At 37.9% G+C, this 25,823-nt stretch overlaps 3 protein-coding genes across 3 annotated transcripts in view; 1 reads left to right on the top strand and 2 right to left on the bottom strand.

Annotated features, from left to right (window-relative positions):
* Nucleotides 1-220: 220 nt before the first annotated feature.
* On the bottom strand, nt 221-964 carry LOC125489497. Its single transcript, XM_048625487.1, has one exon. It carries the CDS (start codon nt 871-873, stop codon nt 607-609), a length of 267 nt encoding a protein of 88 aa, XP_048481444.1. The 5' UTR covers nt 874-964; the 3' UTR covers nt 221-606.
* Nucleotides 965-16,388: 15,424 nt separating this feature from the next.
* LOC105391177 lies at nt 16,389-19,093 on the bottom strand. Its single transcript, XM_011562615.3, has 4 exons — nt 18,884-19,093; nt 18,015-18,500; nt 17,338-17,563; nt 16,389-16,560 (listed from the first exon to the last, which is right to left on the bottom strand). Exons 2-4 carry the CDS (start codon nt 18,452-18,454, stop codon nt 16,504-16,506), a joined length of 723 nt encoding a protein of 240 aa, XP_011560917.3. The 5' UTR covers nt 18,455-18,500; nt 18,884-19,093; the 3' UTR covers nt 16,389-16,503.
* A 271-nt stretch (nt 19,094-19,364) lies between these two features.
* Nucleotides 19,365-25,823, top strand: part of LOC105392986 (UHRF1-binding protein 1-like) — a 42,910-nt gene continuing 36,451 nt past the window's right edge. Inside the window, exons 1-6 of the mRNA XM_048625329.1 lie at nt 19,365-19,534; nt 19,836-20,037; nt 23,670-23,780; nt 24,568-24,645; nt 24,875-24,979; nt 25,676-25,802. Coding sequence (XP_048481286.1) covers nt 19,491-19,534; nt 19,836-20,037; nt 23,670-23,780; nt 24,568-24,645; nt 24,875-24,979; nt 25,676-25,802 — 667 coding nt within the window. The 5' untranslated portion in view covers nt 19,365-19,490. The remainder of the gene's footprint in view (nt 19,535-19,835; nt 20,038-23,669; nt 23,781-24,567; nt 24,646-24,874; nt 24,980-25,675; nt 25,803-25,823) is intronic.

Below are 25,823 nucleotides of genomic sequence, written 5' to 3'. Positions count from 1 at the left end.
TGACCTGAATATTCTTGATAAATTCATAATGTAAGGCCCAACTTGTAGAATATCTCTGTTTTGAAATTCTCTTTTACCTAATTAGTTAACTTATAGATTTTTACTTCAAATTTTTTTTAAGTTCTTATATTCCTACCTATTTGTTATAAGTACTAAGGTAGTTAATTGGTTTTAAGTTGTAGAGTTTTATTCATAGAGGTGGTGCAAATAATAGAATAAATTATAATATAATTGCATTTATTATCTTAAAGAACCTTGAGTTTCTTATTCATAATTCCAAACAATTCAGTTTTTTACAGCATATCCATTTTTTCAGATGTGCAAACAATGCACTCTACCGATCAGTCATACATATCACATCTTATCACATACATGTAAGATAATCTTGAAAGCTTACTTACATTGCTATCACAAGTCACTCTCATCGGTGATGCAACGTTTACAATTAAACTAACATTTAGCACAAATTGAGGCCAGGCCGGATAGATTGACATTTGCCTGGTGAGTCATGTCATAACTGCACTAGACTTCACTGACACTGCACAGGTGCGGCGGGGCGCGGGGGGCGCGCGGGGCGGAGACTCTTCCAGAGAGGCTGGTGGGTGATCACGGCTCTTCATCCTCGGAGAGCGAGGGCAGGACCAGGCGGTTGGCTCGCTGTCTCCTCGGCGGGGACACCGAGTGCTGTCTCCTCAGCTGGTCGGCCCTCATCATGAGCGGGCTGCGGGGCTGCTCCTCCTCGTATTCAGGCTCCGAGTCGTCCTCCACCAGCGCCGGCAGCGTCTTCCGAGCCTTCTGTCTGCGAGAGCAGTCGTACTCGGCTTTAGCGGGGTACACGTCCAGAGCGGCAACAGTTTCCATTTTCACAACCATGACTGAAGTTTGGTTTAAGTTTGTGGTTTCAGTTTTATCGCACGTGCGTTCAGTTAAAGCGGCGGTGGGCGAGTGAGGCGGGGCGGGCGGCGCGCCTGTATTTATACGTTTGTGGGCCGCTCGCACTGAGGCTGCGGACGTCATCAGCGCGTATTGTGCGACTCTACACGCGCCTGTCGCGATGCACTGGTGTAGTTATAACTAACTGCCATAAAGCGTATATTCTCGACGCTAAACAATAGCCTTTCATGAGCTTGACCTGCTTGAAGCTGCATGAGTGCGTTTGAATTGTCCTCATGAATACGTTTAGTTTCTCAAGATTATAATCTGTCTGTGCGTTTTCGTGCTGAAATATAAATCAGTGCGAAGAAGTAAAGCGTCATTGGCATGTTTACGTTGGTTAGTGGATTTAATTGGCTGTTCGAGTGATAATTTAAATCGCATAGTGACCGATATCCGTTTCACACTATCAGCACTTTTGTACAAGGACTACAATATTATTTAGTAAACAGACATCAGTATATAAACTAAGATAGCCAAGTTTATTTGAATTACAAAGAAGCGATTTATATGCAAATGAGCTCAACACCTGCCAAAACAGACTTTCCCAGAGACGAGTCTCGATATCAGACTCAATTTCCTTCAACCAAATCGACTGTTTACGGGGATATAAAAACACATTCTATCCACGAGTTCCCACGAGTTCATGATTGCTTCAGCTGAAGCTGAAATATCGAGCTATTCACGGAAGGCGGTCTCCGCCAAGGAAAATACTCGGAAAAGCGGGTTTTCAAGGAAAACACTCGGCGTCTGAGGAAAAGAAGGCATTGGCACACGTCCAGGTGGACGCAATAAATCAAAGTAATCATCTGTACGTCTGTGGCTGACGGGTCACGGCCGTGGGAGACTGCTTTTTGTGAGGAAATTCGAAATGATCTGGTCAATTTGAGGCGGAGAGGACTGTCAGCGCCCACCGGCGACGAATGTAGCTACACATATTTTTTTTCTCGCGAGTGTATATATATGCCCTCTTTCACATAAAAACAAATCAGGAAATCCTCACTGTACTGCATTTAAAATCCACAATCACTGTGTGATATAGGTATTAATAAATTGAATAAGGTATGTACATACGAATCCAACATACACAGCTCTGGAAGCAAACGGCATTATTAAAGGCCTCTTATGGAGTCAGAGGGTTTAAAATAATATTATCTAATTACCTATTACACTATGGTAACTTCCAGAGATAGATACGAGTAAGTACCTACATTAATTATTTCGTAAGGTATACGGTTTACCTTGTTCCATATTTTATGGCTTTCTTAATAATTGGATCATCAGGTACTGATGGTCCTTTTATTAATGGTTTTCTTCTACGCAAACGTGTAGGCTTGCGTGGTTTGAATTTTTTGATAGTTTCATTTTAGATACCAGTGTAGTGTGAACCCTACAGGTCAATCAGGTTATATTATCACTACGTAATAGTTTGTATCTTACTGCGTCACACTCGTGTATCATCCACATCCTTTGTACCGCCACTTCCGTGCTGGGGGTCCTGAAATAGATCAATTTCCATTCATAAAAATTGCGCACAGTACGGGTTTGATATCATTATTACATACATAGGTACGAGTACTTACTATTATTTTAAGATTAGCTGCTTTATATTCAGTTTTTCATAATTATACATAAAATGCTTTTATTTATTTATTTATTTATAAACACTTTATTGTATATTATAACAACACTTTATTGTATGTTACAATAAATAAAAGGTGAAGAACATTAAAGAAAACTAACAATGTACAAAGGCGGGCGTATTGCCAAAAAGCAATTTCTTCCAGCCAACCCTTGTTAGGTTGGCTGGAAGAAATGTTCTATATACTCGTAGTAGAATTCAACACCTATTCGCGTTTATAATGTTGGGTCTATTAATGCTTTCAGGAAGCTGTCTGACAAAATATCACCCTGTATCGCAGTGAATTCGAACCCAAGACCACATGGTGTTGGGTTCGAATTACAACCTATTAGACATCTAAGCAAGAGCTATGTAGTACACTTACTCGTATAAGTACACACGATAACAATTGGCAGATGGAACTTTTTCATTGCTCGTGAGTGTTTTTGATCATCAATAATTGTCCCAAGAAACGACCGAATGGCGTAGTGGTTAGTGACTTGACTACTGAGCCGATGGTCCCGGGTTCGATTCCCGGCTGGGGCAGATATTTGTTTAAACACAGATATTTGTTCTCGGGTCTTGGATGTGCCCGTAAAATGGCAATAGGCCCGCCCCCTATTACATTGGGACTAAAAAAACACACTGGCGAAAAGTGGGTGCAGCAATGCACCTCTGCCTACCCCGCAAGGGAGTACATTAGTACAAGGCGTGAGTGCGTACAAAAAAAAAAAAAAAACTTTTTCATTGCTCGTGTTTTTGATCATCAATAATTGTCCCAAGAAACTTTCCACTCATAAAAAATATACCTATACTTTAGATAATACCACTTTAACTGTACACTAAACAGTCAACAAGTGTGTTTGTAATAATGGTTAGTTTATCTTTTTAATTGATGAAAATAAAGTAGGTACACTTATTTATTACTGTCCACATTGTAAACAAGATAGCGATAAACAGAGTGTGGGACAGCTGTCGATTCTGCGTAGTGTATCGTACATATTATATCGACTACATATCAAATTGATTACTAAGAAGGTATCTAATCATTCATTATTTAGCTGTAAGTAGGTACACATACATAATAATATAATAATAATAATAATAATAAGACCCCACCCACCCCACCCACCCGATGCCGGGGAGAACCCCTGTTCTTCATCTCTGGCTTGCCTTTATTGGTTGTCCAGAGTGAACACTGACGAGGAACAGGATCTCCCACCTCTTGCTTGCCTTCATTGGCTGGCTTGAGTGGTGTACCGCTAGAGCAGCAATGCTCGAGGAAGGATGTATTACCCAGTAAGGTGCTTGTAGGGATCTTGACCGATCACGCGATTGTCCTGAGAGCCGTGGAATACCTCTCCATCCTTAGCACCTCATGCCATGTTGCCCCCTTGTTGCTACGTCACTGTAATGTGCTAGCGACTGTTTTGGGGGGCCCATTTAATGTGTGTGCGAGTCACCCCCTGCCTTTTTATCCGTGTGTGAAACATAGGTCAGGCAGGGGCCATAGTCCTTCCATAGTCCCAGTTACCCAGTCCATTTAGCACTCCCTTCCATAAACCTGTATTAGTTTTCTCCATATCCTACAATAGTCCTGCACTAACCGGGAATTTTCCTTGGGTTTACTTCTATAGTCTGCACAGGGAAAATCGTCGGTTGGTGTCACATTTCATATAGATTAATGTTGTCAAACGGGCCTCTACATGTTGGCTTCGGCCCCATGCACGCCTTCCAAATGCCCGGGACCCCATGGTCCCGAGACGGTAACGACACAACATAATAATAATAATAATATGTGGGGACATCTCACACACGGCCATCCGACCCCAAGCTAGGTAGAACCTGTGTTATGGGTGTCGGACAGCTGATATATCTACACAAATACATAGATAGATAGATACTAAATATAAATATCAACACCCAAGACCCGAGAACAAATATCTGTGTTTAAACAAATATCTGCCCCAGCCGGGAATCGAACCCGGGACCATCGGCTCAGTAGTCAGGGTCACTAACCACTACGCCATTCGGTCGTCTAATAACATATTTAACAAAAACATATTTAGTAAAACGTAGTTAAATAGAGCAAAAAATAGAGGTGAACAAGACGAAGACAGTTTGCAAAAATTTGCAAGAAAAATCAACTCTACGAATATTTTGGTATACCTACAAAAAGCAGGTAGCAAGTAGTCTGTGAAATGAAATCTTACAGAAATATCACAATAATTTTGATTGCCCCATTGTTTTACAGCTAGTAAGATAATACTTAAATATGCTATACGGAAAACTAAGATTTTATTTTATTTTATTTTATTCGGGAAAACAAACAATTGTACAATGCTTAATACTAAAGAAACAAAGAACTTATTAAAATATATGGTAATTGTACAACCAGCACCGCTTTCCACAAGTTAACAGTTAAATTAAATTGGTTTTAGGCTGCTTTCACAAGAATACCAAAAAACAAAAAAATATATATAAAGATTTGTAGTTACAAATAAATAACTATGTACGCACACTTAGATCACATATAATATTGAGACATGACGTTCTATATCTAGCTGCAGACAAGGTAAATATGTCTACTTCCAGGAACAAATTATTGTAACTGTGCATCAATCTCCACAAGGGTGCTCTTTGGCCTGCATTTGTTCTGCATAGTTTGGTAAGGATTAGATTTGGTTAACTGCCTCTGTGGTCTAGTGGTAGAAGCTTCGCTTCATGACCCAGAGGTCCCGGGTTCGATTCCCGGGTGGGACCATCAATTTGTGTTTCTAAATCGTGGTTCTAAGTTTGGTTAGGACATAGAAGGCTGATCACCTGTTGTCCGAAACAGTGAAACGATCCATGCTGTCGGATGGGCATGTAAAGCAGTCGGTCCTGCGCCTAGCTCTCTCCAGTCGTGTCGGTCAATCCGTCCCATTGGGCTATGAGAGTGATGGAACAGAGAGTGCTCCTGTGTACTGCGCACACACTTGGGCACTATAATCTACTCCTGCGTAGATGGCTGATCTCAATTGAGATTGGCCGCCGTGGTCGAAATTCGGCTAGGAGGACATTATTATTTATTAGATTTGGTTAGGATTAGAAGATTTAGAATTATCATAGCAGAACTTTCTTTTTGTGAGAAATTTGAACGCGCGTTGATGTCTTTTGTATAAAAGAGTCGTTTTAGGGCTTACTAAAAAAATATTGATAATTGGCTTATTTACGGTTTTGTTTTGTTTATAACAAAGATTTCTATTTAACTACTCAAATTATTTATTATTAAATTAAAATTGTATTATTTCCGTATAGATAGGTATATATTTCTACTAAATTATGAATACATTTTGTGTACTTAATTAGTTTTACTATTTTACTTGTACTTATGTACTTAATTTATTCTACTAAATTATTAATTATTATAAATTATTAATAATTATTATTAGCATCCGGTCCGATGACATTGAATCTGACTGGTGTGATGTCACAGCCGGCGTGCCTCAAGGCGGTGTCCTTTCCCCTATCCTTTTTTCAGTATTTATCAATACGCTTGTATCCGTTCTCAAGTTCACCTCTTACCACTTGTACGCTGACGATCTGCAACTGTATGTTTCCTGTGGTCCCGGTGATGTTTTGGAGGCTATTGACAGGATGACTGCTGATCTCGATGCAGTCAAAAATTGGACAGCAAACTACGGTCTCCTAGTTGATCCCTCTAAAACCCAGGTTATGTTTGTTGGCAGCAGGTATCACTTGGCTAGACTGCGAAACGGCCCACTACCACCTGTAATCTTCGATGGGGTTACTTTGCCTTACTGTGACAGTGTTAAAAACCTTGGTCTTCATATCCAGAATAACCTGTCATGGGAATTGCATGTCTCGGAAATTAGTCGCAAGATCTATGCCTCGATGCATGGACTAAAACGGTTGCAGAATTTCCTGCCATACTCGACCAAAGTTACGCTAGTCAACTCCTTGTTGCTCCCTATCATTGACTACGCAGATGTGTGCTACCCTGATCTCACCGAAGAGCTACTTGATAAACTCGACCGTCTGCTCAACTTATGCATTCGCTATATTTTTGGCCTGCGTAAGTATGACCATGTCACCGATTTTCGTAATAAACTCAAGTGGCTCAACATCCGTCATCGAAGGAATGCTCATATTGTTTCCCTAGTATATGGTATAGTTTATAATCCTTGTGCCCCCTCTTACTTAACTGATCGCTTCTCATTCTTTGACTTTACTGATCGTCCTCAACGGTCAAGTCGAAATTTGCTCTTTCGGACCCCAGAGCATAATGCGGCAGGGTATTCGGATTCTTTCACCGTGTCAGCGGTTCGCCTGTGGAACGAGTTACCATTGCATATAAGGCAATCGCAGTCCATAGAAACCTTTAAGTCTAAGGTTCGTCTGCACTACCTCCAGAAACAGAACAATCAGCAGCAGATCTAATATATAGTTTATCTGTTTTGTTGTAGTTTGTAAGTGTGGCGATGATATTATTATTTTTTTGTTATAGTAACTATATATTTAAATTATGTATGTAGGTATATATATTATGTATTTATAAGTATATGTTTTACGTTTATTTTATGATATTATGTATAAGTAAGTATATATTCTAGTGTTAAACAATAGATATTAAACAGAATTAAACTGTTCTCATTGACTTTCGCACTACCTATCATTTTCTCCACAACGCCCAAGGTTAACTGGAAGAGAATGCTTTTAGCATTAAGTTCGCCTATGTACAAATAAATTTATGTGCAATAAAGAATTTAATAATAATAATAATAATTAATACATTTTGGCCCACTTGCGTGGATCACAGGGTTAAAAATATAAACTCAGAGGTAACTAACTCAGGGTTAGGCCTAATTTCACACCATTCGGTTAGGTTAAAAATACCTCGGTTTGGTTACATGTTGGACCGTTAAGGTTAGTGAGTGTCCCACCATGCTAAATCACGGGGTTAACTCCCTTGATCGGGTGATAAACTTGATTGCTGCTGTGGGGTTCCGCTAAGACTTGGTTAAGACCGGTAACCAGGCAACGGGTTGTTTACTTGTCACTCATTCCGTCAAGATTCAAGATGGAAAAATGAACAGAGCCTTTGATAAACAATATACGAACTAGATGTTGTGTGACATACAAAATTAAGCGAAATACTGTCTGGGTTTTATATAATGTCAAACCGAGATAAAAGTTTAAATTTAATGCCCTAACCTAACTTGGAACCGCAATATAGAAACACAAATTGATGGCTCTACCTGGAAATCGAACCCGGGATCCCTGGGTGATGAAGCTGAGCTTCTACCACTAGACCACAGAGGTAGATTCAAGAAGTTAAACCTAATGACTTAATGAGAACTATTGAATTAAGTGAAAAAACTTCTAACAAAATATTTTAAAATAAGATCTTACTTACAAATTGATATGTTATTTCCCGAGAAGTTTCTTTTGCACTGACACTCCATCTTGTTCGTTGTATTGTTTTTCAAAGGGCATGGCGTAATAATATTATTTTCAATGACGGATGTCAAAAAACAACCTCGGTAGAAATAGTAACCATGGCAACCTCAAAACCAAAAAGTTTGGTTGTTTGAGGTTGTTTGAAATCACAGAGACATAGACAACAAATTTCAATGAATATGACAGAATATTGAGTGAAGTGTGAGGGAAATGAGTGAATGATACACATAATGCTGGATTTATGAATGGCCTGTTAGATTTTCGTCGTGGGACTCATCCAGTTAACAAGGGTAATAATCCTTAAACGCGTCGTCAGCAAATCCGTTATTGAGACTGTAACTAACAGAATCATGTGAAACCAGGTCTTAACTTTGTAAAATTTTAACCCGGACTTTTGATTGCGCTAATGGAAAATAACCCTGAGTTAGCTAACCTGACGTTTCTTTTTGCACTCTGTGAATCTATGTCCCGTTCCAGGCTGAAAGGGACCAAGTTTCTATTGCCGTAAAAAACATTGTCTTCTATTTCACCTCACGTCTTTGGATAAAACTATCCCTCTCTATTTCCATTTTCGCAATCTGTCAGTAATTTGTATTTTGTTTACAAAGTGTCATATTTGTGATTTCCTTGTAGATATACATTACGAAAATTATAAAAAATTTAAAAGAAGCGGCGGTAGCTCAGTCGGGTAAGCGCTCGCTTCTCACACAAAAGATGCGTGTTTGGATCCTAGCGCAGACATACCAATATTATCAATGAGTTCTTTGGAATTTAAGTACAATGTGTGGCAATTTACTACCACACATTCTACTTACCACAAAACGTTCAAAAACCTTATCATAAGCAGCTCTCTTCAATCTAACCATACCAGCAAGCAATACTCAACCAATAACAACAGCAAGTATTGATTTTATTGAACACATCGCGGTTGCAAGTTGTGCTTTAGATAACAGCAAAGATAGCCCTGAAAGAGCTGTTTCTGGAAACAAAGAGGGAGTTCCGAAAATAACAGTTCAGCAAGCTCAAGCAAGCAGCAGCAGCGACCACCACCGTCACCGCGGCAGCTCGGAGAGGAGAGCCTCCGACAGCGCAGAAAAGGAACGAGTCCCCGTGCATTCCCAACGCCACGAGTATTTAAGTTAGCACCGCGCGTATAAGTAGGCTTATTTTCTGTAAATAAATTATTATTATTCTGTCCACTCTTAGTATTATTTTCTACTCTACGCAATATCTCCAAAAATGTATACCATAGCTCTTACGGTGAAAAAAACATCGTGATCTAGATGTGTACCCTAAAGTGCATTGTACTCTTTCAAAAACGGCGATACGGCTTGCGACCTATCACGTGAGTACAAAAATGTACAGCGAAAAGTGAGTGAGTCACCTCTGAGTAACTACATTACAGTCATAGTCGTGAGCATATATGTATGTAACCACACCATCGTGCTCTTAATTTCACAAGTGGGACCATTTGCTACTTTGCTAGATAGTGGAAAAATATAAGAATGATGAGTTAATCATCATAATCAAACATTTCCAACGAATACAAGAATATTGATAAAAACCTTTTCTTTTGACGTAAGCCGGGTTAGCGTCTTAACCCTCCAATATTGGGGGGTTAAATATTTAAGAGTTTATCCCAAGGTTAGCGCACATATTTCAGCGATGCAAGACAAATTAATAATCTAACCCTTCTTATGTCAAATATCTCCGAGTTAATTCGCTAACCCAGGTCTGCGCAAGTGGACCTTTATGTATTTAATTAATTACAGCATGTTTTAAAATCCGAATTTCAAAAAGTCCTAGAACAAAATTTATCACTTTCTTACCAATTTGCAACAACCTGTATTTTTTTTCGATACCCATCAAAAGTGCCCACTAATTCTACGTTGTAAAAAACGCAGAAAGTCCACAGATTTTTATCATATCTTACCTAGAAGACAACTACAATGTTGAATTAAATGATTTTACGATCTCAATCTCCAGTCTTACATTGGTTTTATCATTTTTATCGTCGCATAAACAGTCTGGGTTTCTTCCCTCTGATAACATATATCTGTATCTGGTATAATCAATAAATCCAGTTTAATATCTTCAGTCACTTATCGTGATAAAAAATATACTGTATGAAAATAAATAACTGCATAATTAAACCTATATGTACCTATCAATGGCGAATAGGTACAACACCTATTGCCACAAATACATACTTACGTTAAATACATGCACTATGTGACACACAGACCAAAACACACACACACGACACTCTTAAACATACAAAACCACGATAACGGTTAACTAGTAGAGAATGCCTAGTAGCATTAAGTTCGCCTTTGTACAATATTTTTTATGTGCAATTTATAATAGGTAATAAAAACCTAAGCATTTTCAGTTCATGGTTAAAAATTAATATAACACGTTATCGTCTATATTGATGACGTGCTTACGTTTCTACATACGTCATAATATTCACCATGAAAGAAATAGCATATGTACGATTTACGGGTAATTTATCAACACACGTACATGTCGTACATACATACGGTATGTATGTACGACATGTACGTAAATGCTTAGGTTTTATATGTTTAAGTATGTAACATACGTATCTTTTGCCTTCAGGTAAACACATTACGCATTAATATCTATCGTGTGTGACTTCTGGGAACAACTTATCAATTTATTGTCCAGTGCGGTCGTCAACTACGCATGTGGCAGGCAGCGATGTACTTATCAACATTATTTTTTTTTACGCACATATTTCCGTGGTATATCCTATCCTATCCTATCCTATCCTATCCTGTACCTCCTGCGGGTTGACTGGCAGAAAATGCTTTTAGCTTTATTTAAGTACAGTTGTACAATAAAGAGTTAAATAATAATAAAAAAAACAAATAAAATAGATTTTGAGCGTATTCTGAAATGCATCAGAAGTTTATAGTCGATTTAAGTGCCCCTGGATACAGCCATACCATAGACTAATACACATTAGTCTTGTATTATTCTATGGCCATACCTATGAAATTATGAAGGTTCTTTAAAAAGGTCTCATTTGGGCGCGTAGTTCGCAGCTGTTTAGCTGTAGTCCGGAACTAAAAAAAAATATGGCAGGTTTGATTTCTGAAAAGTGATTAGCGCCAGCGTTAAGCTCTGTTAGATAAGTGGGAATACGTAAATTACATAGATACTAACTAGAATACTAGGAACTAGACTTAGGTGTAGGTGCCCGCTTATTACCAACGGTGTCAAGTTAGGTATTTACCTACTAATTATATCTGCAAGTTCTAGTTCACTATGCTCCGTGACAGGTCAAGACATAATTACATTAGAAGAGGCATTTATATAATCATAGTGAACGTAAAGTTTAGTGAAGTAGTGACGTGTTTGTTGTTGTGTATTTATAAATTTTAATATTCAGTCTCTGCTAAGGCCAAAAGCCAGAGAACTTATTTATATTTTTTTTAAATAGGTTAATCAAAAAATACATTTCGCTAAGCACTGAATTCTTGTAATGATAATAAAGGAGCTAAGTAGTTAATAAGTTCATAAATCCAAGGAACTAACGAGGTACCTATCCTACGTATATAATTGATATTAAGACTGTAACTATACAGGGTGTTGCAAAGATTTACAAGGGTATACTAAGCCGAAACTAGCATGTGCAGCTTTTTGCAACACCCTGTATAGGTATTGCATTAAATATGACGTTGTCAAACGTAAAATTTGCACGCGTTTAAAAGTCGTAATCTTCTACGTAAGCAGAAAAAATATGCCAAAACAATCGATTTTGCACGTCTACTGCACACAAAGGCTTTCCCCGCCCCCCTCTCTGTATTCAACAATGGAACCCCTAGGGGGAAGCATGTCCTATAAGTTCCTATTGCATAGTTGCATACAATATTCAATAATAGTTATAGGTATGTAGATATATTGATGGTCGATACGAGGATAGATTTATATTTACACGTGTGTTGTATCAAATTCTAATCAACATCTTTTCTTTGTTATGAAACTCTGGTAACATAGATTTCCATTAAACAAAAGAAAACTTGGAAAAATCCTGTAAAAAAAGCGGCGGGCGTCAGTTTCCCCTGTTTTTTGTGTATACTTAAATAATATTTAGTAGTTTTGAACGGCAGTAAATAGTAGCTTTGTTTACCTATCTAGATATTTGTTAATATTTATTCTGTTAATAAAATTATACTTCCCAGTCTCAAAAGTAACTACAAAAGTATCAGCAAACCTTCGTTATTCTGTAGTAAGCACCTATCGATAACAAAGTAAGCAGTGCGATAATCAATTTCCTTCGTTAAATTAATGTTGTTATTGATTCTGTTACCCAATTAGTAAGCAATGTGTCATTTCTCCATCACACGTGCCAATGAATCCACGTGGAATGGTTTAGCTATCACCCGACACATTCTCATATCCTTTAAAGGTTAGATGTTGTTAATTGTAACACATGGTCTCTCCATCTTGCGAGACCTTGCGCAGAACAGAGAGAAGTGGCGTCTTTTGGTAGCGCAGGCCAGGATCCACTTTGGGTCAACGAGCCATCAAGAGAGAGAGTCTCTCTATCTGCAGTCTGTATATGGTGTAGATGTCTTTAGTTAGACCTCCTAACCCTATGCTCCACGCAAGGAAGTCTGTATGAATCTATAGACGTAGTAAATACGGAGCTCGATTGAATAGTTAGGTTTGTCTTTTATACCTTAAATCCTTAATTTACTACCTTAACCTTACCTTACTAACTCCGCTTACTAGCTGCACTTCTGCTTACGCCTACATAATTTCACTACTTACCACATAACTAAAGTCTGTTTTTTAATCTCAAATACTAAATTGACAGATTCTGAACGGTTCAATAACGATACGTCACTTAATCGCGTTATATTAGTATCTGAGATTAAAAAACAGACTTTAGTATACTCATATTTTGTCTGATGACGAATACTAACGGATCGCAGTAGTCCTAAGTAAACTTTGTCGGGTGGGAAATAAGTATATTTTATAGTTAGTGGTTGTTATTTAGTATACCGAACCGCTATACCTACACTTGTTAGCACTGACACCCATTACCCAGGCAATGAATGTGTGGTAGGTAAAATAATTGCAGTGAGAATGCAGTAAATGTGGTAAAATTAATAATGCAGCCATTTGTATGCCCGCTATGTGCCTTTGTGGAGGCTGGTACTTGCTGTGGCTATGTAGGTACATAGCTATGTACAATTGTACATACATACATACATACGTTTCACATGCAGCAGGTACCTGCAAGGTGTTAAGGCTAAGTTACTACACAAAAAGAGTTGTTGGATTCTAGCTATTACATGCTAGGAGCATGGTTCTACCTTTTTTGGCATAAGATTTATTTGCCTAATCTTGTATTGCATAGTAACGTTTGGTCAAAGTCTCGTTACGCCGAAAATCGTATGGCATAAATCTCGTTTAGTAAAAAGTTATTTCGCATAACATTGTTTAGCCTAATAATGGTATGGCCAAATCTTGAATAGTCTAATAATTAATTAATTAAATTAAAAAAATCTAATAATGCGATGGCATAGGTTTATTAGGTTTATACAAAGTAATAATATTCGTTTGGCTTTAACTTTGACGGAGCGTCTCCCTACATAGCGCAAACTGCTGCCTTGTATTGTTTCCGCTGTTTGGAAAACGCTCCGCTCCGCTTCGCTGCGCTCCGCTTTGGTTTTGATGAACATGTGCACCTAACACGCTCCTCCTCGCTTTGCTCGTCGTCGCACCTATTTTTAGGTTTCAATCTCATGAGGTTTGTAATAATTATATTGGTCTTTAACTTTCGATTTTTTGATCATACAACATCGTGATTTTCGGGATGTAGGAGAAAAATACTACAATTTGTACATTTACTACATACTTAATATATGATTTATTAAGATAACATTAGGAGAAACAAGATTATACATAGGTATAGACGAACATAAATTTGAACAAACGAAACTTAGGTGTTTAAAGATTGTGCCTAAAGAGTTTTAGACGAAACGAGCCTTATGCCACATAAGTCTTGGCAAAGTGATGGTTCGGCCAAAAAAGTTTAGACCATACGAGTTATGCGAAATGAGTTTTGGTCAATAAAGATTATGCGAGATGAGCGGAACCCTAGGAGCATATTATATGCACTCCTTAGGGTAGATAAGTATAGATACTTATGTTGATCATATGAGGTGATTTTCCGCTTTCACAAACTAGCTATTAATAGACTGATGTTTTAAATAACATTGTGAAATTATAACTATCTTATCAATCTATTTACACTTCAACAGGGTGCAGTTAACTGTAAATCAACTCAAGATAAGACAGGCGCCAATTTATATAAATAATAGGTAAATACCTACATATATTATACCTACATAATATTAGAATTCCATAGAACATTGCTTTAGATAAAAAATAAGTAGGTAAATAATAATGTTATTCTACGTAATAATTAGTTTCCGATGAAATCGTATTACAACATTTACTTACAAGTATAAGGTAAGTACTAAAGGTAGGAATTATAATTTCAGGTAATTTCAGTGACACATTTATAATCAAAAGCAAGCTCAATTACTTGATAAACATAAGTACCGTTACATCAATAAAATGATTCATACGACTTTTAATCTCTACACCATTATCCTAAAGTAAATAAATGAAATAATACAGTTGTCTGACACCTTTTCCTATAAAGATACCCATCTGAAATAACTGAAACATGGCAGAAAATGCTGAGGATGAAATTTTGCGACACTTTTTTTTAAAGATAAGCGTCCACCTATCGGTAGCGTACGTATCAGACCAAACTTTCATAAATGTATGAAGAAAGGAAGTGGACGCACTTGTATGAATTTCTACAGATACAAAGAATACTGAATGCAATACGTCTGTCCGATGCCGAAAGGTTTCCGCTTTAGGACAAAATGTTGCTTGTAAGTTGCCTAGGCACCTGCTGTTTTATCATCCAGTTGACGCCAGATGTATTATAGTTTACATATTGTCCAATTGCCATCCACATAACTACCTAAAACTGATGAAAAAAGGCCAGTGGAGTCTTATCTAAAGCCATTCTAGACATTTCCACTGATGGATCGGAGAATTTGGAGCGTTTGCCGTAGCAACAGCATTTATTTATTTATTTATTTATTTATTTATATAAGGCACATCAACAGTACATGTTACAATACACTTATAAAAGAAAGGTTAGAGAGGTACTTATCAATAACATGTACCAATTACAGACATTACTCTGAGTTTATCTGCTTGTTGCCGCGTGCGACAATGATTCACACATTCACATGTTCATTGTATGAAGAAAGATGCGTCAAGATCAATTAACACGTTCAGTACCACTTATCATATGCTTAGGCTGTAAATAGAACTAAGGTTTAACCACATGAGCCCCCGTGCCCGTACCACCATCTAGTTATGTATTTGAGTCTCAGGCCCAGTTTCTTATGTGCATGGACTTAGGTTCTGTAAAATGACAAGCCAAAGATAGCGCTGCCTGACATTAACTTTCACTTATTACTTATTACTTCCATGATTCTCACCCACACAGTCACTGAGCCAAGCAGTCAAATCTACAAATAAAGTTATGCGTTAAAAAAATCTCTAATAAACATTGATTATTCATGTTCCTTCGTACATTGTAAATGGTTAGATGGTGGTCGACCCCAGTTCACTGGTCCGATGACTTCTCTGTCGGTGCCTGGACGAGGAAAGCCGAGGGTAAACTGTTGTTTACTTGTGCTGTTATTGCAATATTATTGCGAGAGAATCAATGAATAGTAACAAAACTATATTTAGTAACTACGTCATAGTTACTGTGGAAAGCTATAGATCGCGTCCAGCAGTGGAGTACTATAGGCTGATGATGATGATGACTGTAAAATAGAAGAGCGGTGTTAGCCCATTTGTGTAAGCGCTTCTCACACCAGAGATGCGGGTTCGAATCCCGACGTTGACAAGTACGTACATCGTACAAGTTATACCACCGCTCTTACGGGGAAGGAAAACATCGTGAGGAGACCTGCATTATCTAGATTTTTCGTACCTATCTAGAGACGTGAACGTGAACCCACGAACCCGCAGTGGACCAGCGTGGTGGGAAGTGGTCCAATCCAAGCCATAGACTAATATTGTTTGTACTGGTCCAAGCTTAGGAAAGCAGTTTAGAGTTAGACCTTGGGGATATATATGCACAGGTGCAGGTACTTACACCCCTACAGAAAACATAATAGAATAGGCGGCCTTATCGCTTAGAGCGAACTCATACAGGATCGGAAGACTTCAAGCAAACCAGCAAACTTACATTGTCCTTTCAAATTATTACGATAAATAAAACAGCTCAGCATAAAAACGTTAATAAATATATATTTAAAGGCACACAATAGCGTTATAACAAGAAATAGTTTTATATTATTCAGTAGTGGAGTCCCAGCGCCCGCCCTTGTGGCGCCCTCTGTGTATCAACGGCGGAGGCTGCATGAAGACGACTTGGTACGCTGGAGCTTCTTCAGTAGAATCTGATGGTAAAAGGATTATTAGAATGAGGAACTATGAATTTGAGCTTTGAACTAGAGTGTTAATAGTGTATATTGTCTGCAATTATAATAGGGGTACACAAAATTTGCCTCTTTGAGTGACTCTTCAATCCCTTTACTACTATAACAAGTGTTCCTAACCCTATTTTATTCATGATGCGGAGATGGATGGTTTTGTCCAAATAGGCTACATAATCAAGAAAAGCCACATTAGGAGCTTTCGAAACCGACGAGCGTGTATGAGGAGACTAATGGCTGTAGAGGAAGCGAAAGATGTAGGTCGTGGCATGTGGAGGTCCATAGTCTGCGCATACCCCTCTGGGAGACAGATGTGGGCATATGTATGTATGCATGTAGGTATGTAGGAATAAATTCTGCAACTAAGTGCATTTCCAAATACAGTAAATCAATTTGGTTCGAGAATACAGTTTCCTACGCGACCAGTAGCGCCATCTAGTTCCTAACTATACGAACTATACGAACGACACAGTGAAAGGAAAATCTGGAAACTCCATTTCCATCTGTGAATTAATTGAAACGCTTTCGCAAATCTTTGTCTTTTATGGTACAAGGGATGGTCAATCAGCCTGATGGTCTACTCCAATCATAAATTAGATAAGAGCATAAAGATGACACTAACCGAAAAGATGGGATTGCTTACATTCTCCTCATAAATAAGCGTAGGTACATAGAACCAGCTTTACAAGTAACTTTCCTTCGGGGACAATACTCGTAAGCAATAACACGCATAATACTCACCATATTATCATGATCAATCTTCCTCTGAGCATTTCTCCTCATGACGGCGGCGGCAGGCACGGGTTTGATCCCGGCCGGGGTGCCGTGCGGCGGTATCGAAGACTTGCGCACATTTCTAGCGCTTATTATCTTGTTCAGCAGTATGTGGTTGTGTCGCTCAATCTCTCTGAGTCGGTCGTTCGTGAACGACATGTTTATTCGGTTCGTTTTTGGCACGGGAAGAGAACTGGAAAGATAGATGTAGATTATTACCTAGGTAGGGTCTTACTTAACAGTCCTTAAACTAAGATGGGGTTTTCGTGCATTTTAAAGTTGTGCGTGGTTACAGAGTTAGGGAAAACATGGTCCTCTAGAAGATGAACTGGTTCTGGAGGTAATAGTTTAAGAAAGAAGATCTGTAATAGGCAAACGTAAGACGTCTTCCGGATCAGGAAAGGGGGAATCGAGACATGACATTAGTGTCCTTACTGGCAAAAGGGCTAGGTCGGGCTGTGGTCAGAAGTGACAGGGGTGGATCATCTTGGGGGCAAGTTCCAGGCGTAATAGAGTTCTTATAGGGCAAGTTAAGATATAAAGCATATGCTATACACATGGCAATATTTTACCTTGGCTATACTTAATCAAATAAATGTTGGTAACAGGTCAAACCAACTGACATTATATATGATTATACTGACCCATAGCTAGAGGACCGCACTGACCCCGCCACCGACCTCGGCGGCTTGTTCGTAGACGTCGACGACTGGCTCTTGATCAGCGTCATCGTCCTCTTCATTTCATCTTCAGGCTCACGCTCATCTTCCAAATCAATCTCCTTTATACCCTCATCATCACTCTTATCATCCTCAAACTCATCGGAATAACCGTCTTCTTCGTTATTTATCACAGTGTCGTTTTGCTCCTCCGAATCGGATTCTTCGTGTATGCAGTGCTCTATGCATATGTTAGGTTTCTTTACAGCGTCGACTATGCATCCCATTGCTGTTAAGTCTTTGGAGAGTTGGTCTATGTCATTGTTGTTTTCTTCCTGGCAAGTTTTTGGGTTCATTTTGTTAGAGTCTCCTGCAGAGTAGTCGGTGGGAAGCAAGGTGTCTACTGGGCTGTCGCGCCGTGACATTATTGTGGATGTAGGTACGAAGCGTGCGTAGATTACTGGTGAGATACTGTTAACAAAAAGTTTAGAAACATATTAGCTGGGCTACCTACAAGTTTACTCGTTATACGTGCCTGAATATCTACCCAAAGACTACTAAATAATAGTATATAATACCGGGTTTACCTAAGACTATAGTAGAATTACTATAGATTACTTATAGGAAAACTAATGTTCCTGAGACCTAGTTACAAATATGGCAACAGTTTCTACACTTACCTACTCAAATACGTACTTGGGGTACATTACAAGCAGAGATAAATAAAGACATCAAGAAACTACGGTTCAAACAGTCATAATTATACATAGTTATGCCTTTGTTCTCTGAAGATAGGTAACTTTCAAAACTTTATTATAAGATTTTTCTTAGTATAGTGAATAAAGATAACTTACTATCTGGAAGAATAAAAAGTTATTGAAATCACTATAACAGGAATATGTTCGTTTTCACAATAAGATAAACAAACAACTATGTAAATACTAGATTAGAAATATGCAACCAAAAATCAATATTTTGCATGACAACCGTAAACAAAAAATCGCGCGTTTCCAAGTTTGCTTGATTTTCTATTCTGACATTTCCGTTTCCGGTGCTGCCCGTTGCAGGATAAATATTTACCCTACTCCAGCCAGTTCAAAGCATACATTTTTTTGTGGATCCCAAGCTTGCTCAAACATCGACACTTCACACAAATATGGGCCACTGTTGAAGCAAGTTGGACATAGGCTTCACCCAAGGTGCATCTACACAAGCGCAACACAGACAACATCAACATGCGGATCCGGCTTCAAATACCTTATTCTGAGTACGATTATATCATTTCCGGTTTGCTTTATAAATTTTGAACGCTGCCTAGTTTGACGTTTATTCTGTTTCATTCAATCAATCGCTTTTCCATTCACTCATTTCAGTAAAAAAAAATAGTTCAGGATTTTTATTGTGGGAGTGATAATGATTTTTTATTATATTCCAGAGTTTTAGTTAAATTTAAACTTTAAAATGGTTACTATAATCAAGAACCAACTGTTAAAACATCTCTCCAGGTTTGTGTACACAATTTGTACCATATTCCATTACAATTTCGTCTCTAACTTGATGACAGATAAATAATTAGATTATTTCCAGTAAATTTATTTAATTACTTTATTTATGTCACGCTATTATACCGAGCTTTGTGTATTTACGTGTCCTTAATCCTTTTGTCACGAGTTCAGCCCAGCTACTGACCTATTCACCCAACTGTTGACTTAAATTCTTTGTTTAGTATTACTAAAACTACTAAACAATACATCATCACTAAAACATGCCACCATCATGACATGAACTCCGTTAACTCCTCAACAGGTTCACAAAGAACCTGTCTCCGGAGCAGATATCCTTATCAGCGCTGCGAGGGTCCGGAGAGCTGCATGACCTGACGCTGGATGAGGACCTGCTGACCGACCTCCTGGAGTTGCCCGGCTGGCTGCGACTCACCTCTGCCCGGTGCAACCGAGCCACCTTCCGTATACAGTGGACCAAACTCAAAACTGTTCCTATTGTTCTGGTAAGTTTGGCTTATTGGAGTCTTAAAGCATTTTTTTATATATGTATTTATTTATTGATAAGGCGCATTAATGGTATGCACGGTGTATTAGAATTAAATGACAAATTATAGATCTGCAATCTGTACAAATAACCAAAGTTAAAAAGTTTTCCTTGTCTCCTCATCATCACATCAATCATCATCATCATCATTGATATCAGTAGGTAATTCCCACACATTAAATGAAACCTTTAAATGCTACATCCATAAATAGCTTTCACTTTGTCCAACTTCTACAATGTATTGATCCTATTTGGTATTTTATGGTTCACCTCTTCAGTTATTTATAGTTATTGTGCATTAAATGTAATTATAGCAGATAGAAATGAAACTTGGCACAATTACTTATACTCATATTGCACTATCATTGTCTGGATTTGGACAATTACATTTATAAAAGAAGCTTTTATAGGTGATATTTTATCAGAATCTGTGCCAGAATGTAATAAAAAATATCTCTGTTTTTAAATAAATTAAATACCATTAAAACACAGGAATATAAATCACCATTTCATGAAGACTAAGTGGACCAAAGGAGCTTTATCATTAAAGTTAGAGATCTGTACATAGGTAAATAATACTTTCATTGTATTCAACTAACATAGAATGTAAAAAGAAAAAGTTATTTTAACTTTGTCCTTATCTTATCTATGACTAGGAGTTCATTAAATAATCTAAAAATAACAGTGTTAGAGGAACCAATAGATGACTCAACCTCAACAGTTGAACAAATACACTGAAATTTTAAAAACAAGTGTTTGGATAGATTTTCTTTATTTCAAAATTTTAAACCAATTACATTATTAAATAGTCTTCCCTTCTTGTGGTATTAAAATAGGGTTTTCATTTGTTTCAGGTAGGGAAACCTTATCGCTTAAGTACATACTTAATTTAGTTTTTTTATACTACTTAATATTTTCCTTCAAACTACCAAGCTGAAAAACATTTAACCATATTCTGAGATCATGAATAATTCATAACAACACTTGACTTCACACAATCATACTGACAAATATAGCCTTGATAATGTGAACGCTCATTGTTGCCTACTCTCTTGAGGCATATCTTGCTATAAATTATTATGTAGTTAATTGAAAGGATAAGTACATAACAACAACATACAAATGTATCTTTACTAAAATCAAAATAGTCTAATTTACTTTAAACTTGAGATACAATCACTAAACACAAACTGCCCTGTAAAGCCTGTCAATTATACCTATATCTCAATAAGTACCTACCATTTGAATTACAGTATTTTCTTTCAAATCAAGTGCATGCAAGTTACTCATCTCATAGATGATTATTCTTCTATGTCAAGGTGCTACCTCCTTGTTTTGAGTTTGAGACAATAGGTGTTGTTTAACTGTTGAAATTCGTATATGAAACGGAAATATTCTGTTATAAAAACCAAGAGTTTCAGATTTTAGCTAACACAATAAGTTGAAATTCGTTAGATTGACACTCTGATTTATAAACTTCCTACAAACACTTTGTATGTTCTATATACTACAGGGGCTACCATATCAGTCAGTAATAAACGCTTAAGATATACAGGAAGAGCGGAGTCTCCTGGCACAGGCGTTTCCAACGCCTAAAAGGAGGCTTCAAATTACTAGTTATTAAGAAATCTTTGTTAAGACAATAAACAATTTTTGTATTTTTTTTTTTTGTATTTGTACCATATACCTGCCTAACTGTCATATTATATTCGGTTTGACCACAAGAACCACACAGGTGTGAAACGCAGGCTATCCTTTACCACGACGTCGATATGTTATCAATCCTTGCGAAAGCCATTTCTCAAATTGAATCTACATGTTAGATCGTCTGTATGCATGGCCGAGCCGAAATAGATTGAGGACAAAGTCATATTGTATTTAGGAAGGCACCAAAAGCCTATCAGCACAGCGTTTTATGCAAAATTTTCGGAACTGCTATCTAATTTACTGTCGACTCTACTACAATAATATAAGAAAATTTGCACTAGTTCTTTGAAAATATAATTATCTATTATTGACCTAGTTATGGGGTCATTTACTGCAACCTCATGTTTTCACAAATTGGTAGCTTTACGCATTTACCTTATAATTAAAGTAGGTGTCTTAATTACTAACACCTCAGTGGGTGTCAAATCCGTGGGCACTCCTGTAATTTGTGACTAAGCAATTTGTTAAATTAAAGATGAGAATGCCTTACAAGCCAGTACCGAGTCCTACAATAATAGGTACTTCTAATTAGACCTCACCTTGCACTCATGTGCGGTATAATTTACTTATCTATAATATACTAGCTGTCCCCGCGCGCTTCGCTTCGCCTTAAAAAGTTTTCCCGTGGGAATTCCGGGATAAAAAGTAGCCTATGTTCTTTCCCAGGGTCTAGACCATATGTATGTCGCAGGCAACTGGTTTAATCTCCTGTTTGATTGAACCACTAGCCCGTTCATTGGATGGCGCTATTCAGTTGTATGACTAAAGGACAACTCGTCAAGTCGTTGATTGTAACGTTCGACGTCTTGACTGAACGTCATTCAGCGAAGTCGTTGAATGGGATAGCAACTTCGTAATGTCTGGTTAGGGTGAACATCACCAGACAAGAGTCAACAAAAAGACTATGTTACAAAGCTCTCATCTCACAAATTAACTAAACAATAACAATAAACGTACCTTCATATTGTTGTTCATAATTATTTCGTTCCAGTTTCGCCCCATTTTTTTTTTAAACTATCCGCCCGCGGCGTAATAATAGGTAAATCCATGTTGTCACACTATTTTAACACAAATAACGCACTTTAAAGCTAATTTATTTGCAAAAAACTAACAATATAGGTGCTTTTTGTGTCAGCTGTTAGCTGTTAGACGCCATATTTGTTTTATTCACCACCTGACTGATTTTAAGTCAGCTAACTAGTTGGACGTTTTGTGACGCTTGTACAATCAACGTTCGGCCTAGTCATACAACTGAACAGCGCCATCCAATGAACGGGCTAGTGGTTCAATCAAACAGGAGATTAAACCAGTTGCCTGCGACATGTATACCAAGTTTCATTGAAATCCGTTCAGTGGTTTTGGCGTGAAAGAGTAACAGACAGACAGACAGACAGACAGACAGACACAGTTACTTTCGCATTTATAATATTAGTTAGGATGTACATAGGTGTGTAATTAGATGTTGTGTTATATTATACAAGCTAAAAAATGATCTCCATTTTAAATCCTTCTAAAATGGCTAGCAGAGGGCCGAACATCCGATTTGAAGTGAATATTTTCTAGGCGCTTTCGTGGTTCGGATAGGTATGTGTATCGTGGGTCTCTGTTGCTTTTTCGGTAGCTGTCGTAAAGCCTAGTCAAAACATCCGGCAGTCGGGTTGCCCACTTACCCGACAACTCTCTCAGCACAAGCTTGTTGGTGTTGAGGTCCACCAACCCGCACAAGGCCAGCATGCTAGACTAGGCCTTAAACCCTTCCTTCATTGGAAGCTTCCCGATCAGTGAGGACATTATGGGTTGTGATGATGAATCAACGATAAACAACGGACAGTTCAATCGGTCTTTACTTTCTTTGTTTTAAAATATATTAAAAATTTGTTTCAGAATCTAGACGAGGTGCACATAGCGCTAGAAGTATGCGAGGAGCCTCGACCAATCAATAGCGAGGCAGGCGCGGGCATGGCCATGCCGGGGAAATACAGCTATATACACAAGGTAATACAGTGCTTTATTCAATAAACGATGTTCTGAAGCTGCTGCACTTGGTGAAATAATTTCTGGCATCGGAAAACTGCGTTTATTCCAATCTGAAAATGTATCCTATCCTATGTATTCGAACGATTCTGAGAAACGTATAGGTATCCGAGAATTTAAACTACCGCAGGTAAAAAATCTAATTTATTAAGGTAAGGTAGATTTCTGGAAATACGTTTCCCAGAATCCACCCTTAGTCAAATTTACTAGGGTTGTTGATTGTCGAAAGAACTGTTTGTGAACTCTAGCCTATAGCTTTTATTTTATAGCTGCTCGGGTAACTCGTTGTACAATTCTAAGCAATCAGGGTACTCGAAATGTTGTAATGCTAAAAGGAAAAGTCGATAAATGTGACTATAGAGAGCTGTAACTGCTTACCAATAATCGTCAAATAAATAATAATCACCTTGACTTAAGATATTTTCTCAGCAATGTCCACATTAATACAAAAAATATACTAGTTTTACCGGGGGTTTCACTCAGTATTTCACTTGCGTGATTTGTGTCTAGTTCTATGAATCGAATCTGGGACCTTCGCGGCACTTGTCTCAGTTCACAGTTTGCGTACTAATCTTATTAGAAAGAAAGATACATTTATTTGACACACTGAGACAGAAAAAGAAACAACAACAAAATAAAGAGAATACTTAATACAGAACAAACAAAACCAATAAAGGTTGCTGTCCAGAGTGTCACAACGGCATTATCATTATATTTATATTACACATTTTATTATTTTCAATTTCAGGTGATAGATGGCATATCTGTGGCTGTGAATCAAGTAACTATTGACTTCTGCTGTGATGCGTTTAGCAGCAGTGTGCAGGTAAATAACGAGTATTATTGAAAATATTTTATATCATACTAATAATATTTCACTAAGGCACACTTGGTTTAAATATAGTTCTGCTAAAGGCAGTATATGAGCCTAACTAGACGTGAATCGTTCCTGAAATACAAGTATAATATTCATTCTTACATCTAATATAAAACAAAACAAACACAACATAATATAATTATATTGATTTTTAGATGATAATTGATTATATTTCCAGATCTCCCGAGTGACGGTGGAGTCGCGCACTCCGGAGGGGCGGAAAGGAGATTTAAGACTGACTAGAATCAAATCACCGGACACAGGACAACTGTTGATATTTAAGGTGCAGTACGCAAGCTTAGATAGATTACATTACTGCACACAAACACAGTTATTACAAAAGGAAATCCATAACATACCTTATTACCTCGGATTTATATTTTTTAGTACGCATAATACGAAACAAAGCATGAAAGGAGTCTCCCTGACGTAGCAACTGGAACCTTATGTAGGTCCGGGGCACTCTAGGCAGTCAGTGACTAATGCTAATCTGACTGGCTGATCCATACCACACGAACCACGGTGACGTATCTAACTCTAGAAGAAGGCTGTATACATCACAAATATCTGGATCTTTCTAAGTCTACGCTTGGTTGCCTTCAATTAAAAAAAGTATTATCTACTGCGTTTTTGATATAACTGTTTGTCATGCTAATTAAATTTTTAGAGCCTTACTCTTAATACATAGAACCTAGAAGTTAATTTAATTTTCGCTATAAACGGCCGTTGTTATCGTTTTAATATACACACAACAACACATATATGACAGACTAGTCAGACTGAGGTGACTCGTAAGCCACCAGCTTTCCGCTGTACATTACACGTTCGGTTGCTTTTTAAACTGTTGCTAAAATTAACTTCTAGGCTCTATGCAATTCAAAATGGCCGCCATTGCACCTAGACCTTTTTTTTCACATCACCCTGTATTTTCTGCCATTTCACCCAAACCCTTGTTCACCCATCACCCCGTACATTCCAGGAGCTGGAGTGGCAGAGCGCGCGCATAGAAGCGAAGGCGAAGGGCGCGGCGTCCGCCAACTTGCCGCCTCTACGACTGTTGTTGGGCACCGCTCTCTGTCGGATTGTTATTAAGAAAAGACTGTCAGGTATGGCATGCTCATTGATTT

Source organism: Plutella xylostella, chromosome 14 (assembly GCF_932276165.1).
Source record: "Plutella xylostella chromosome 14, ilPluXylo3.1, whole genome shotgun sequence".
Lineage (NCBI taxonomy): Eukaryota > Metazoa > Arthropoda > Insecta > Lepidoptera > Plutellidae > Plutella > Plutella xylostella.
The sequence above is the reverse complement of the archived record's forward strand: the minus strand, read 5'-3'. Positions and strand labels throughout refer to the sequence as shown.

What these genes read in the sequence shown, in the direction of transcription:
- LOC125489497 (XM_048625487.1), bottom strand. Translation starts at nt 873, where the DNA reads ATGGTTGTGAAAATGGAAACTGTTGCCGCTCTGGACGTGTACCCCGCT.
- LOC105391177 (XM_011562615.3), bottom strand. Translation starts at nt 18,454, where the DNA reads ATGTCACGGCGCGACAGCCCAGTAGACACCTTGCTTCCCACCGACTAC. An exon ending in GTGCGGTCCTCTAGCTATGG is followed by an intron (nt 17,564 to 18,014) that starts GTCAGTATAATC and finishes CTATCTTTCCAG; the next exon opens with TTCTCTTCCCGTGCCAAAAA. An exon ending in AGATTGATCATGATAATATG is followed by an intron (nt 16,561 to 17,337) that starts GTGAGTATTATG and finishes TTTTACCATCAG; the next exon opens with ATTCTACTGAAGAAGCTCCA.